The sequence below is a fragment of the Syngnathoides biaculeatus genome, chromosome 8 (assembly GCF_019802595.1).
Source record: "Syngnathoides biaculeatus isolate LvHL_M chromosome 8, ASM1980259v1, whole genome shotgun sequence".
In the NCBI taxonomy this organism is placed as follows: domain Eukaryota; kingdom Metazoa; phylum Chordata; class Actinopteri; order Syngnathiformes; family Syngnathidae; genus Syngnathoides; species Syngnathoides biaculeatus.
The window spans coordinates 22,824,554-22,841,427 of record NC_084647.1 but is presented as its reverse complement, the minus strand read 5'-3'; the positions used below and the strand labels follow the sequence as shown (position 1 = coordinate 22,841,427).

The 16,874-nt window shown below is 41.4% G+C and overlaps 1 protein-coding gene across 1 annotated transcript; it reads left to right on the top strand.

The window, feature by feature from the left end:
• The first annotated feature begins 2,743 nt into the window (after positions 1-2,743).
• LOC133504962 (extracellular calcium-sensing receptor-like) lies at positions 2,744-16,108 on the top strand. The gene is made up of 15 exons (XM_061827720.1): positions 2,744-2,995; positions 3,082-3,900; positions 4,103-4,324; positions 4,898-5,021; positions 5,095-5,997; positions 6,999-7,005; positions 8,036-8,293; positions 8,370-8,664; positions 8,753-8,839; positions 9,452-9,721; positions 11,005-11,205; positions 11,283-11,555; positions 12,364-12,591; positions 12,670-12,793; positions 15,169-16,108. The coding sequence occupies exons 1-15, from the start codon at positions 2,744-2,746 to the stop codon at positions 16,092-16,094; spliced, it is 4,989 nt and encodes a 1,662-aa protein (XP_061683704.1). The 3' UTR covers positions 16,095-16,108.
• The last annotated feature ends 766 nt before the right edge of the window (positions 16,109-16,874 follow it).

Here is a 16,874-nt window from a genome sequence, read left to right as displayed (position 1 = left end):
AAGTGTCCCCTAGGTCATGTACTATAGATGTATACTTTAGGCAAAGTCTCAAACTATGTTGAGTCTTTATTTGTACAGTAGATTGTATTTATTCATTAAATAAGTTGAATATGGTAACACTGGGTCTATGTTTCATGAAAAATATAAAATCCACCCCACTTCAGTGTTTTGTACATCATGTGCCTAAAGTCAGTAATTTAATTGCAACCTGGATCATCCCTACCAATGACCAAGTAGTGTGCACAAGCACAAACCCCATGGAAACATATGAGCAGTTCTCCACAGACATGAATCAGAATCCAAAACATCTTTATCTGGCAAGTATGTCAAAACACACAAGGTCTGACAGAAAATAAAAACATAAAAACACAAATACACAGCACAGAGAGTCACTGAACAATGAAAGATTACCAGTAATGTGGTCATGCAGCAAAATCTTTTTTTTTGTTGACAGTTGTGCAAATGATGCAGAGTGCCCTAGCAATTTGGCGCAGTTAGAAATGACTTCTATAGTGACAGTCTGGTGCAGTGACAATTGGGCAAATGGCATAGAGACTTCAAGAAATGTAAGCAGTTTAAAGTAACAGTATCATAATGTTGAACAGTGTTAATTACGCAAATGTTGCAGATGCGTCTCAAGCACATGCGTGACCAACAATGGTCAACAATAGATATGCAAATAATGCAGAGTGGTGAGAGTACTACTACGTTACAGTGATTGCACAAATAAGGTATAATTGGCCCAACAGAGATCTGACAACAATCTCAGGACAAGAACTGGCAGCGTGTTACAAAGGAATTGTAAATCAACTGTTTAAAAAGTTAATGGCAAGAAGGATGAAGATGTTGAAATGTCTGCAAGTTTTAGTTTGCATTGTTCAATAGTGCCTAGCTGAAATGAAAATATATTTTTAACATACTGTAATTTTTCTTGTATAATGTGGCCCTATGTATAAAATGCACCCCTGAATTTGACCTAAAAATTCTTGAAAACCCTTCTACCTATGAATCACGTATTTTTATAATGCATGATTTTGTTTCTACCCATATGGTTAAAACATGAATTATTACACATATTTTGTTCATTTTTTCAAATTATTCTGAAGTTAAGCAATTTATTTGAACAAGTAATACTTTTTTTAATTTACTTGCTCTAATTTTCAAAAATTCCCAGCCCTATAATTATTTAGCGAATGAGAAAGCACACATATGTTTGATTAGCCAGGCAGAACTTGTAAGACGGTTACAATTCTTTCAAGAAAACATGAAGGACCAAGTGAAACACATTGTTTTATTTTAATGGGATTCAAATGAAACAGTCAAGCAAGAAAAGTATTTTTAAGAAACAAGCGATAACCACAAAAAAATGAATGGTTGTTGTTCAGTCATCAGTTGTATTAAAAAATATACATACAATATTTCACAAATACCAACAGGGTATGTAAACTTATGAGCACAACTGTATATATTATGCAGTCCTATACATCCCTGGTGGCACGGTGGAGCAGCTGGAATGTCTGGCCTCGCAGTTCTGAGGTCCCTGGTTCAATCCCGGGCCTACCTGTGTGGAGTTTGCATGTTCTTCCCGTGTCTGTGTGGGTTTTCTCGAGACACTCCGGTTTCCTCCCACATCCCAAAAACATGCAACGTTAACTGGACAATCTAAATTACCCCTAGGTGTGATTGTGAGTGCAGCTGTTTGTCTCAACGTGCCCTGCGATTGGCTGGCAACCAGTTCAGGGTGTACCCCGCCTCCTGCCCGTTGACACCTGGGATCACGAGAGCCTTGTGAGGATAAGTGGCTAAGAAAATGGATGGATGGATGGATGGATGGATATCCCTGTCATATTGGAATGAAAGTGTAGGCTACATTTTTTTTATAACCACTTGGTGGTGGTGACATATTTAAATGAGTATTGCTTTTTCAAAACCACTAGATGGTGGCATACATTTATAAAATGGGAAACCTTTGTTCGTTTTGCCTGATACCTATGTATAATATGCACCATTGATATATGGGGTTAAGAAAATGTACAATATAAACGAGAAATTACAGCGATATGGTAGTCAGAGGTTTAGAGTTAGAGGTCATTAGTTGCTGGAAAGAATACATTTTTTAAAATGCAAATTACAAACCTTTTTGAGAACAGACAGCACCTATGCAACCACTTTTCCCCCATTCAAAACACTTAATTCCCATATTTAGTTCTTATCATTATTTTCATGAAGATCACTTAAAAATCATCAAACTTCTACTCACCCGGATTCCACTGTCACTTTTCAGTCTATTCTGTGCGCACACACTGATATAACACGTGATGGCTCCCCCCTACGGGGATTACGTCCACTGTTTATTAGGAGAACAAATCCATTTGCATCATATAATAGTCAAGTCCTCGTCTCTCCTAATGCAGAGCAAACATGCTGGGAAAAACCATCCTCTTGTCCTCTCTCTTGTGTCTTTGGCTATTTGACACAGTGACTGCTTGTGAGCCGTTTGGCAGGTTCAACATGCCCAGTCTTGGACAGCGAGGGAACATCATTATTGGGGGCATTTTTCCAGTTTTCAACAAAGAGATAGGAAGCACCTCAACATTTCAGCACAAGCCTCCTGAAGTCAAGTGTGCAGGGTGAGTTTAATAATAACTGAATAGGCCATCAACAATGCTGTGCCTTACCAGTTTTGTTTTTGCTTTGCTTTGTTGTTAGATTTGATCTGAGAGCTTTTCGATGGACTCAAGTGATGGTGTTCGCAATTGAAGAGATCAACAAAGATGTGGCACTTCTGCCAAACATATCACTGGGATACAGGATCCTCAACTCCTGCGCATCTCCTACTAAATCTTTGCGTGCTGCTCTAACACTGGCTGGTGGAACACAGGAGACAGAAAACGACTCATCTTGTCTCCCGGCTATATCCGCCCTCATAGCTGAGTCTGGATCTTCCCAGTCTCTTGCTGTAGCGGGGACACTTGGACCCTTCCAAATACCAATAGTAAGAACTCGAATCTCCTATTCTATTATTTGTTTTACCTGAAATGAACGATTTTCTGTTTGATACCCTTTGTTTTTGTCTTGTAGGTGAGTTACTTCTCAACATGTGCCTGTTTAAGTGACAGATCAAAATATCCTTCATTTTTCCGAACGATTCCCAGTGACTATTTCCAGGCAAAAGCTCTGGCAGCCCTGGTCAAACACTTTGGCTGGCAATGGATCGGAGCCATACAGTCAGACAATGACTATGGGCGTCACGGGGTTCTGGCCTTTAAAGAAGAGGTTCAAAAGTTTGGGGTTTGTGTGGCATTTATCGGGACAATTCTGCGTACGTACTCAATGGAAAAGATCCAGGCTGTTGTGGAAATGATCAAACAATCAAGCGTTAAAGTTATTCTTGCTTTTGTACCTGAGGGTGACTTCTACCTTTTAATGAAAGAAGTGGTTAAACAGAACATCACAGGGATCCAGTGGATCGCCAGTGAGGCCTGGATCACAGCCCCTCGACCATCCACCCCGGATATCTACAAAGCTTTCGGCGGGGCCCTCGGCTTTGTGGTGCATAAGATGGCAATTCCAAAGTTGAAGCCGTTCCTCATGGGCATTAGCCCTTACACAGACCCGAGCGAACCATTTGTGAGGGAATTCTGGAAGATAATGCTGGGCTGTAAAGCAGTTCCACCAGGCGAACAAGTTGACACCTCGACTGAAATATGCACAGGCAATGAGACGTTGATGAAATCCCAGGATGTTTTCTTCAATGTCACTCAGCTCAGAGTCTCGTATAATGTGTACAAAGCTGTTTACGCTATTGCACATGCCCTGCACCATCTGCTTTTCTGTAAAACTCCTAGTGAGAAAGCAGCAACACCATGTTTGAATGTGTCAGACATTCAGCCAAAACAGGTGAGACTGAAAAACACCTTTTTCAAAAACTCCTCCATTGTGATCCAGTTTCAGTTTGTCCTGCTACATGATCTTCTTCCACAGTTAAAAAAAAAAAAAAACTGTCAATGTACTCTTTTTGCAAGAGTGCAGAGTGTGAATATAAAAAACATAATTTAAAGAATTCTGTTTAAATGTGTTGGTTTTGCTCTTTTTCCATTAGGTGACCCATCAACTCCAAAGAGTAAAATTTAAGAATCGGTTCGGTGACAATGTCTTCTTTGACAAAAATGGTGACCCACCAGCTTCTTATGACCTTATCAACTGGCAGCTGAGAGATGGGAAGGTGAAACACGTGACACTGGGTCACTTTGACTCGGATGAGAACGGCCATTATGAGCTCAGCATCCAGGAGGAGGAGATAGTGTGGCGAACGGACAATGTGGTGAGTTCACACTTTATTCTTCAATGGTTATGCGATGCTTGTGCTTTGAATGTACTTGGGAAAAGGTCTCACAATCCATACTTAAGTAGAAGTACAGATAATTGTCTACAAAAATGACTCCTGGACTTAACTAAATAAGAGTGAAATGCACTGGAGTATGAACCAAAAGGTAAAAACTTTTGGCTGTCAATTATATACAATGCCAGTTTTGATAACTTGGCACAAGTAAAAAAAAAATCTGCAGATAAAATAGTTTCCCTCTTATTTGCTTACATAGTGCTTAAACAGAGAAGAAGAAGAAAAAAATCAGGCTATATGTCGCATGATGTTAAAAGCCAGCTAGCATGAGCTCAACTCTAAAAATATCAATATCAGTGGTGAACTGACAGAAAAATGCTTTTCCGCCCTATAAAACCCCAAGATCTCAATGACTATTTCAACTGAGCTTGACTTTACAGCTGTCTTGTTGTGTCATTTATAAATCCTGAATTGAAAAATAATTAGTCTATGTATTTTGTACTTTGTTGCTTCCCACTACTGCATCTAAAGGATCCTTAATTTGAACTCCTTTAGGTTCCAGTATCGGTGTGCTCTGCGGAATGTCCAGTGGGGACAAGGAAAGCTCAGATAAAGGGAGAACCCATCTGTTGTTTTGACTGCATCCCATGCACTGATGGTACTATAGCCAACACAACAGGTGTGCGCATGAACAAGTACAGTACTCCAAAAAGCAATTTCAGATGGCGAAATCAAGCTCTGCTGTCCAACAGGCGCAGCAGATTGCATGCCATGTCCTCAAGAGTCCTGGTCCAACGAGAGGAGGGACGAGTGCATCCCAAAGACGATCGAGTTCCTGACCTATTACGAGCCAATGGGCATCGCTCTGAGCATTGTGTCGCTGCTGGGGGCCTTGCTGTCGCTGGCCACCATGCTCATCTTCATCTACTACAGACACACTCCGGTGATCAAGGCCAGCAACTCCGAGCTGAGCATTTTCTTGCTTTTTTCTCTCTTCCTGTGCTTTCTTTGCCCCCTTACATTCATCGGCAGACCCACGGCGTGGGTGTGCATGCTGCGCCACACAGCGTTCGGCGTGACATTCGCTCTCTGCATCTCTTGCGTCTTGGGAAAGACAATAGTGGTGGTGACGGCTTTCAAGGCCTCATTTCCCGGCAGCAAGGTCGCTGGAAAATTCGGGGTGACGCAGCAGCGGGTCATAGTTTGCTCCTGCACACTGGCGCAAATTCTTTTATGCGTGTTTTGGCTCAAGTTAAAGCCACCTTATCCGGCTATGGTTTTCCAACACAGCGATAAGATCATTCTAGAATGCGACACCGGCTCTGAAGCTGCGTTCTACGCAGTGCTGGGTTACATCGGCTTTCTTTCAATTATATGTTTAGTTCTGGCATTTCTAGCGAGAAAGCTGCCTGATAACTTTAACGAGGCCAAATTGATCTCATTTAGCATGTTGATATTCTGCGCAGTCTGGATCACCTTTATTCCTGCATACGTCAGCTCTCCTGGCAAATTTACTGTGGCTGTGGAGATATTTGCCATTTTGTCTTCAGCTTTTGGTTTACTCTTCAGCATTTTTGCACCTAAATGTTATATAATACTAATAAAACCTGAAAAGAATACCAAAAAGCATGTAATGGGGAAAATGTTGAATACTGGTCCATGAGATAACTATATTTTATTATAATTTGCAGTCTAACTCTTAACAGGCATGTAAAGATGACAATAAAGATACATGAATGAATGTACTTGTGTGGAAAATAATGCATAACTGGAATTTTTTTTTATGTCCTTGCTATGATGACGTGCATTGTTTCAGAATGATTCAGGGACACATTATTGTCAATTACCCATTTTTTAAAAGTTCAATATTTTGAGTTTATACATATACGCAAAAAAAAGCGGCCGAAATGAGTTTCCTCCGCAGGGTTTCCGGGCTCTCCCTTAGAGATAGGGTGAGAAGCTCGGTCATCCGGGAGGTGCTCAGTGTTGAGCCGCTACTCCTCCGCATTGAGAGGAGCCAGATGAGGTGTGGCTGGGGCATACGATTCGGATGCCTCCTGGACACCTCCTTAGTGAGGTGTTCTGGGGATGTCCCACCAGCTGGCTTGGGAACGCCTCGGGATCCCTCCGGAAGAGCTGGAAGAAGTAGCTGGGGAAAGGGAAGTCTGGGTATCCCTGCTGAAGCTACTTCCCCTGCGACCCAACCCGGAAAAGCGGTAGACAATGGATGGATGGATGGATGTTATGTCAAATTGTCCTTTTAATGAGTTTTATGCAAATATTGGACAAAGCCGGGGTTCTGGAGTGTCTGTGTACCCACCAAGTGAAATTTAATTTAAGTCCTGCATATTCTGAACATGTCTCTGTAAGCCAGGGATTCTTCACTTTTAGTCTGTTTTTAAGACACCATGGCACTAATAAACATAATAACCAGCCCTACAACATTTCTTAGGTGTTGTTCCATCATGATTGGCAATTTCCAGCCTGCGCGACAACACTGCGTTAATTGCCAAGTGTATTTCGGTGGCTAAAGCTTGGTGGACACATAAACACAATCCGGCTGCTTTTGTGTTGATTTTTCCCCTTTTCTGACCAAGCATGTCGAAGACCAAACAATCCTATATCTTCTAAGATCTTTGTATAAGATTGTTCTTAGGTCTAAGGTGATCTAAGAGTGGAATATTTCTCAATTATGGAGTGCAAAATAGGTCAGGGTTGACAATCTGAAATAATGAGCGTGTTCCATATTTACAACAAAAACTCTTAATGAGTACAGGAGCTTCTGATGGTTTAGTACTACACACGCCTGCCTTTGGTGTGGGCAGCGTGGAATCTATTCCTGCTCAGTGATGGTGTCAATAACTTCCCTGCGACTGACCGGCGACCAGTTCAGGGTGTAGTCCGCCTTTCACCCGAAGCTAGCTGGGATAGGCTATAGCTTTCCCGCAACCGGCTTGGATAATGACATGACTCTTAATGAGTGTACAGTAGGGAAACGTTGATATATTCTTGAGTCGTGATCCCGTGAATCGTGACGGGGAACAGAATCTAGCAAAAAAATGAACAAACATGTCCGACCTGATGTCATATTTTATATAAAAGTGGCAAGAAATACTTTCCACACTAAGCCTTTTGTTTTTGACGATAACGTTGGAAACATTCAGGTAACATCGCAGCGTACCCGGAAGCGTCTGCTTGTCTTTGTGAGATCACATGTGATCATCCGCAATATCGTCGGCGTAAATAATCTCTGTGTCTGTGTGATATCCTGTGTCGAGATTATCAGAGCACATCACACCACAATACAACCCAAACTGTTCAATGCTCGATCATGTGTGGGATCTGTCACAGCTAAAGAAAAATGCTCATGTCTGTACTAGGCCTTAATCAGCGTGAACTCGGTGCCTCTTTAGTCATGCACAAAGCTACTACATTACTCTGATATATGGCAACATTTGGACAGAGGTTAATCGTCCCTTCTGCCATCTAGTGGATGTTTTTTAATTGTTCTGCCTGTTACAATAAGTCGTTGGTATTGCTAGACAAAGAATGAAATGAAATTGGATAAATGGTTAAGAATCACTGTCCTGTGATATTATCCCGGCCCATATTGCGTATCCAGATGGGAGGTGTCAGTACTCCTGTGATGGAAATGACAGTTCAGCACCGCATATAAAACAACGTGACATGAAGACAGGGCACGAAAATGAGAGCGGGCGTCATGGGGGTGTTTGAGGACAAACATTTCTTTGCGTGTCTGCTCTTGACACATTTCTCCTTGTCCTCATTTAGCGCTAATTCCACTTCATGCAAGCTATGGAGGAATTTCCATCTGAATGAGGTCCACCAGCCTGGCGATGTGGTCTTGGGGGGCCTGTTTGAGGTGCATTTCAAGTCCGTGTTCCCCGAGCAGACGTTCACTTCGGAACCGGGTCAGCCCAGGTGCCAGGGGTACGTATTGGAGTATACAGACCTGTACTAACAAACCCACCGTCCTCTTTGTTGACTTTTTGTCTGCGTATTTCAGCTTTGACATTTTGGGCTTCAGGCACCTCATGACCATGGCCTTCGCCGTGGATGAGATCAACAGAAACAAGGAGTTGCTGCCAGGCTTGACTCTGGGTTACCGACTTTATGATAACTGCGGCGAACTGGTGGTCGGGTTCAGCGGAGGGTTTTCGTTGGTCAGCGGGCAAGAGGAACAGTTTGTGTCGCGGGACGACTGCGTGGGAACCCCGCCGGTGCTTGGGGTTGTGGGCGATTCCTATTCGACGTTCTCCATCGCCACATCGGTGGTGCTGGGTTTATATAGGATGCCCATTGTGAGCTTCTACTTTAGGCTCTCTGGAAATGCAGACTTGAAACAAAACTACAGTACTTTATGTGTATTCTGTCTGTTTTTATGTACAGGTGAGTTATTTTTCCACGTGTTCCTGTCTAAGCAATCGGAAACTATTCCCATCCTTTTTGAGAACCATCCCGGATGATGACTTTCAGGTTGACCCAACAGACACACACACACATAAACATTTGTTTTTAAAGATAATATTCACTTTGGATTGAAAGAGGATTTATGAGTCGTGTATAACCGCACCATGTGATACTAAGAGGTGGTTTTAATATTATGGTAGGGAAAGGGTTAAAAATAAAATCAGTATGATGATAGCACAGTTTTACACCACTGCAAACTCTTCTCATATTGGAATATTAGAATAATATTGAAACGTCAAAGTGCTCAGGTCATTTGAGAAAATATTGATCACATTCCCCAAATGCCCATATTCCTACAGTAAAATTATCACATTCTGAATTTACCTTTTCTTTCCCAAATTTCCTGATTCCAATAATTCCAACTTCAAAATTTCTTCAGCATTCAGGAAGTACTCATCATCACAATTCCAAAAAATCCCAATTGAGAGATACTTTACATTCTGTATATACCGTGTGAGGACCAGATTTCTTAACCGCATGTTCAGAACTCTTTTTCACATTTTCTTAATCCCTAAATCAAGAGATATTTTCTCTAGTCTCTAGTTTTCGTTAAATTGTGGTGTACTGTATTGAGAAGAACGTTGGAAGTCCATAATATCTTTGAATCTCTCTCTGCAGGTTCGAGCTTTGATTCAGATCCTCAAACACTTCAACTGGACTTGGACCGGCCTGCTGGTCACGGACGACGACTACGGCGTCGGCGTGGCCCGGGCCTTCCGGCACGACCTGGGCGAATCTGGCAGCGGCTGCTTGGCTTACCTGGAGGTCCTCCCGTGGGACAACGACCCGCCCGAGCTCCAGAGGATTGTGGACTTGATGAGGGCATCGACGGCACGCGTCGTCATGGTGTTTGCGCATGAAAACCACATGCTCCATCTGATGGAAGAGGTTGGAATTAGCAAATATTAGAGAGAAAAAAAATGTATATTATAATGTTCCACTACCTACTTAGTTTTATTCTTACTGCAAAAACAAAAAATCCCACAATCATTAATATACCAATAATTAAAGATAAAATGAGCTATATTGAAAAATCTTGTTATACTACCACTTTAATGTTGCAAAAACAATACTTTTTTGAATTACTTTGGCTTTAGTCTTGTACAGTAGAATTATGACATTGAACATGTACTAGGTCTCATTATTGTAAAATTTTGATCTATATTTCTTTAAAAATGACTTAACTCACCTTTATTTTTAGAAAGCACTAACTTTACATTTTAAAAAGCAGCCACAGCTTGTACAAAGTGATGTACATACTGTACATAAAAATCCAATGGAAAGGTTAAGAAGAAAACAAACTTACAATTTTACTGTTGTGAATAAATATTTAATCATCACAGTTGTAAGGCGACTTTATTCTATATTTTCTCATAAAATATTGATTTTATCCTTGTAAAATTACCCCCCCATAGTATTACATAGTTCTTTGTGAAAATTTATGACTTTTTATTCTGGTAAAATTACAATTTCATTCACGCAAACGTGGTCTCATAAAATTGCAATTACAACTTGTTTAAGAAATATATATGAAGTATATTGTTATACTTTATTCTACTATTTTGAGTTTATACACATAATATTGCCATAGTGTTTATTTATTTGTGTTCCCTAATGCTCCTCTGGGGCGGAACGGTGGCTCAGCTGGTAAAGCGTTGGCCTCACTGTTCTGAGGTCCCGTGTTCAATCCCAGACACGCCTGTGTGGAGTTTGCATGTTCTCCCCATGCCTGCGTGGGTTTCCTCCAGGCACTGGGGTTTCCTCCCACATACCAAAAACATGCACCATTAATTGGGCACTCTAAATTGGCCCCAGGTGTGATTGTGAGTGCGACTGTTGTCTGTCTCCATGCGCCCTGCTATTGGCTGGCGACCAGTTCAGGGTGTACCCCGCCTCCTGCCCATTGACAGCTGGGATAGGCTCCAGTACTCCCCGCGACCCTCGTGAGGATAAGCAGCAAAGAAAATGAATGGATGGAAAATGCTCCTTTGTGGTGAACTTGGTGATTTAGTACAAAGACTACACTTTAATTGATGGTCCAAATACAGTAAACTAAAGCGTTCTGAACTCATCCTCCAGGAACTTGGCCATAGCTCGGAAACTAAGAAACAAATTGACCGCTGTCTTCAAAGTGAAGTGTATGTAGCATTGGGATCATTTGAACCCCGAAGGTCTTGAGGCAGAACGTGACGGGCCTGCAGTGGATCGCCAGCGAAGCCTGGACAGCAGCCACGGTTTTGCATACGCCCCGTTTCATGTCCTATCTGGAGGGCACGCTAGGCATTGCCATCCGTAGAGGAGAAATACCGGGACTGGGCCACTTCCTCTCGAGAATACGTCCCGACGAACGAGACAAGAGCGAATACAGCCTGGTGAGCTTTTCAACTCCAACTGCACTTCCCATCCAAGTGGCTTCGACTTTTCAAATGACAACTGTTCTTATTCGCAGGTGAACCAATTCTGGGAACACATGTTCCATTGTCGGTTTGCGCCTCCAGCAGGCTGGTCGGAGGCGGGGGGGCAGATATGCACAGGACGTGAAGACTTGGCCGGAGTCGAGATGGATTTTTTGGACGTTTCGAACCTCAGACCTGAGTATAACATTTACAAGGCGGTCTACGCTTTGGCTCATGCCCTCCACAACCTGTTGCAGTGCGTCCCAGGGAGGGGGCCTTTCCGTGGCCGCAGCTGTGTTACTTTGCAGGGACTGGAGCCATGGCAGGTATGGAAAATTATACACAAGGAGGTAAAACTGCACAAGAACCATAGTTCTAGCTTTATGAAGAGACTACATTTTGTCAGAGAGCTATTAATTTAACGTGTTGGCGATGAAATTATTTCAAATTATAATATCATTACAAGTACTTCATGCATACAGTTTTGTGAAGAATGAAACTTGCAAATGGAAACGTAACATTACAAACATTCAGAATGTTATGAAAAACAGTTACTAGAATAAAAGTTGTAGTTGGGATAGATTTATTCTCTTACCATTTTGATCTCCCTCCTGAAAATATTCTAAACGTCTTATTGAAACAAAATCTCAAGTACAACTTCATCCCTGAAATAATAAGTTTTCTTCTGAAACATGACTTAATTCTTGTGAATTTATTTTGCTATTGTGACATTATGACTTGACTCAGAAAACCCGTCAGAAACATTTTTTCTTAAAATATGAAATTATTCATTTAAAAATTGCCTTTTTTTCTTCTGACATCCATATTTTATTCCATTAAATTTGTCATATTATCACTGCATGAAAATATAACATAAACCTTTCCTCATTAAATTATATTAATTTAAGAATAAATTAATTCAATTTGGGGATTAAAAATATTTTTTGTTTTGCTTTTTTAGTTTTTTTTACAATTCATTTGTTGTAATATTCTGCCTTCAAATCAAATTATATTTTTCTTATGAGTTTATTTTTGGTACAACTGTTAATTTTTCTCATATAATATAATACTACAGTTTTTTGATCACATATTAGTTGTAAATTTTGCTTGTATTGTTTTAACTGTCATTCGCAGCTCCTGCATTATTTGCAAAAGGTCAACTTCACCACATCTTTTGGTGACCAAGTGTCGTTTGATGACAGTGGTGATGCAGTACAGATTTATGATGTCATCAATTGGCAGCTGTTGCCCGACGGCCAAACCAGAGTTCAGCACGTTGGTGAAGTTAAGGGGTCAGCATTCAAAGGCGAAGAGCTCACACTCGATGACGACAAAATCATCTGGAGCTTTGGATCCAAAAAGGTCATTTGCAGACGTGTGATATTGTGGAGTGATATTATGATGACATTTGACAGAGTTTATTTGTTTTTCCATGTGCAGCCTCCCCAGTCTGTGTGCAGTGAAAGTTGTCCTCCGGGTTCACGCATGGCCAGAAAGAAAGGACAACCCGAGTGTTGCTTCGACTGCATCCTTTGTTCTGAAGGAAAGATCAGCAACACGACGAGTGGGTCTTTGTTTCCAACTTTCCTTTTCATAAGAGCCATCGTACATAAACATCCAGATTCATAACATGTTGAACTTTTTTTTTTTTAAAGGATACCCTACACATGAGAAAAAAAAAATAGCAACTGTCCTTACTGATTTTAGTATATGGTTTATCAGAGATGACCAAAGCGCTCCAAAGAGCTAAGGACAGCTGTGGTAGTAACAAGTACCTTAAGGCAGTGGTCCCCTGCCTTTTTGTCACTGCGGATTGCTCAATGCCTGACGATTTTTACTGCGCCACTGGGGGCGTTTTTAGTTGGGAAGTAGCGCTTGAACTCTTTTAATAGCAAAGACAGGTGATCGTGCATCAACTGGGAGAATGAAGGCTCAGTCTCACACAAAATCCCTGCGAATGTTTGAAACGTCAAATATGCCTCTGTTCACGCGCTGCCCCCACGTGTCTAGTTTGGCTTTAAATCCAGCTACTTGCCACCTTGAAGACCGTTGTTATTTTCCCCTGAAGTGACCGATTGAATTCAACGAGCGGGCCAGACATATCGCACAAGTAAGCCAGTTTTGCGACCCATGGCTCGTCACGGAAATGTAGTGCTAGTGGCGACTTCTTTTTTCTGAGAGAATTCTTTGAAGCGCCCCTCGTAATTCAAACACTCTTCACTCTGGATAACTTATTTCCGTGTAAAAGAGAAACCATCTGTACGTGGCATCCATCTCCTCAAAAGGGTGAGAGTTAAGGACATGTGCTTTGATGTTGTTAATTTGCCTTTCTTGGAAGTTGTATGCTATTTTTCTATCGCTTCACTGAGCCTTTTCCCCTTCGAAAAGAAATTTTCCAAATACGTGTTTTTTTACTTATTTTGCAAGCTTGTGGCGGTAAATTTTGGCGCTGAAGTGACCGAACTGTAACCAAGAGAATCATTTTTCAAAATAAAACTCCAGAAGTTCAGACTTGGATAATGAATACAACAAAACTAATTGATTATTTCTTTGGTGGCCCGGTACCAATTGATCCACGGCCCGGTGGTTGGGGACCACTGCCTTAAGGTAGCTAAGATAATACCGGTGAGAGGAAACATGGTGCCGTGTGGCAACCGGCCCCCCAATATAGCTATAAAAAAATGCAAACTACACCTGCATATAATCAGCAAAGGGAATAGCGTACGATTAAGACTCAATCAGGAAATTATCAACAACATACATCTAGAATCAGGAACCCCGTGATATAGAAACAATACGGGTCAGTAATTACATTATTCAGCAAACCACCTTCACATGAGGCTCATCGTTAGCATTAGCTAGCATACTAGCCTAAATACCACGCTAGCCCAAAACTGGCATGACATCACACATCAGCACAAATATGGACTTTGCACAAATAGCATAACTCATCTTTTAGCTTTTCCACACAATAATAATTGTTGGCACAGTAGACGACACCTATTGGTAGACTCAATGAATGTGACGCAAAAACAATTAAGTTTCACTTTGAAGGTGAACAAAAAGGATCTCTCAATTGCAGACGAAAAAGCACCATCAATACATTCGATTGACAATAGCACCTAAATTCTAAAAATGGTGGCAAAGCAATACTTTTATGAATAACGGAAGATAGGTTTCCTTCCTCATATCCAAAATTGCCAAATTCAAGAATGCCAAATCACAAATATGCAGGTTCAATATAGTGGAAGAAGAAATTGGAGATATATACTAGCTTTATTTAGTGAGTCTTCTCCATGTCATTTTTCTCATGGTGAACGACTTGTGAGACACGTTATCCAAACATTTAACAGAACCTGTTACTCTTCTTTTTGCTTCACAGAGTCCTTGGCTCGGCCAAAGGAGACACACAAGGAGGATACATGAAAATTACATTTCGATTGCTGTAGTTTTCCCTAGAAGGTTACACCCACTATGTCAAACTGACAAGAGAAATTGGCCACACAAAAGAAGAAAAAATAAATTAAGATGGAAGCTAATACATAAAGCTCACACACAAGGCAGAGAACAGGACTATGTTAAGGAGAAATGTTGACCCATGTCAAGTTGGTTAGCTCTCGATTTAAAGCCATTAGCTTGAACAAACATTGCAACCAGGATTATGTAGCTAGCCTTGTTAGTTTAGCTAGCTAAAGCCTCAGTCAGTCCCACATTTTGGTTAAGACGCTAACAGCAGCATAATACAAGTATATTGCTTACCTTTGTACAAACAGAAAGATGTGCCTGTTGATTTTATTTCTGGATTTGACTGACTATTCGGACAGCCGCAGAGCTTTCTATACAGTCAGCACTGATGCAAAGTCTCTTGTAAACCTTCCCCTAAAGTCATTATGGAACGACCATACTTCAAATGTTTGTAATCCTCTACTGTTTGTGCAGACTCCATGGAGTGCTCCAGTTGTCCTGAGGATTTCTGGTCCAATCCTCAGCGTGACCGCTGTGTCCCAAAGAAAACAGAGTTCCTCTCTTACCATGACCCACTTGGTATCTGCTTGACGAGCTTCTCTTTACTGGGCACGTTAATCTGCGCTGTTGTTCTGGGGATTTTCATGTACCATCGCAGCACACCCATTGTACGGGCCAACAATTCCCAACTCAGTTTCCTGCTACTGATATCGCTCAAATTGTGCTTCCTCTGTTCACTGCTCTTCATCGGCCATCCCAGATTGTGGACATGCCAGATGAGGCACGTGGTGTTTGGTATCAGCTTTGTCCTCTGTGTGTCCTCCATCCTGGTTAAAACCATGGTGGTTCTGGCTGTGTTCAGGGCCTCCAAACCAGGAGGAGGAGCCAGTCTCAAATGGTTTGGTGCCATGAAGCAGAGAGCCACCATTTTGGCTCTGACTTGCATTCAGGGCATTGTCTGCACTGCTTGGATCATTTCTGCCTCGCCGAGTCCACATAAAAACACCGAATACCACAAAGATAAGATTGTGTATGAGTGTGTGGTTGGGTCCACTGTGAGTTTTTCAATACTGCTGGGCTATATAGGTATACTGGCTATCCTCAGTTTCCTGCTTGCATTCATGGTCAGGAATCTGCCCGACAACTTCAACGAGGCTAAAATGATTACCTTTAGTATGTTGATCTTTTGTGCGGTGTGGGTCGCATTTGTCCCGGCTTACATCAACTCTCCGGGAAAGTATGCAGACGCGGTGGAGGTCTTTGCCATCTTGGCCTCCAGTTTTGGCCTCTTGGTGGCGCTATTTGGACCCAAATGCTACATAATCCTGGTGAGACCAGAGAGAAACACAAAGAAAGCCATCATGGGCCGAGCCACTGAAACATCACATAAGCACAGTTAGAAGAGAATTGCACTTTCTGATGACACACCTGAATGTTTTAATATTCATGTTACGTTTTTAAATATCTGAACTATGATGAATAAATCATTTATAAGCTGATATTTTATTTCCATTCAGTTTGCCTCCAAAGTGTAAATAATATTAATTTCACTGTGCCAACTAATTTTGACTCTGCCGACTTTTAAGGGGGGGGGGGTGGAAGAAGATAGGCTAATTGCTAGCTTATCTGATCACTGCACTCTATTTGAAAACTCAGCTACTTTCCATTGTTATTGTGCTGAATGTCTTGGGGGATTTTTTTGTTTGTTTATTTTTTTTTTACAAATAATCGACACAATAGCTTGCTTCTCTCTTTCTATGCAGCGTTACCAAAAAAATTGTGACCAAGAAAAAAACTATGACCAAGGGAGTAACCAGGAACGGGGGTGTCGGCAAAAGTCGGCCATGGCCTAAGTTAGGGTGTTCAACAGAAAAAGAGGACTTAAGTCAATATTTATGTTAAATGTGGCTTTCCAATAAGGAGAGGAACCTTTCAAGATCGATTGACTGATCCAGATTTTGACTTCCACGATTAATAATTTATCAACGCAGGCACGCAAACAATATTGCCCCAGGTGGTCACAAATGGATACAAAACCTAGTTTACATTTTTTACATTTGCTAACTTTAATCACAAAGGGGTTGAAATAGTCTGGTCAATCACCGTATTTATACTGTATTGCTTGCATTGGACGAAGCTCATTGGATTCGTACTGATCTATGTTTAAATTATTCAAACTA

Coding starts and splice junctions, on each gene's coding strand:
- LOC133504962 (XM_061827720.1), top strand. CDS start 2,744: ATGGTGTTCGCAATTGAAGAGATCAACAAAGATGTGGCACTTCTGCCA. Junction 8,840..9,451: donor TCCCGGATGATGACTTTCAG/GTTGACCCAACA, acceptor CTCTCTCTGCAG/GTTCGAGCTTTGATTCAGAT. Junction 9,722..11,004: donor TGCTCCATCTGATGGAAGAG/GTTGGAATTAGC, acceptor TGAACCCCGAAG/GTCTTGAGGCAGAACGTGAC.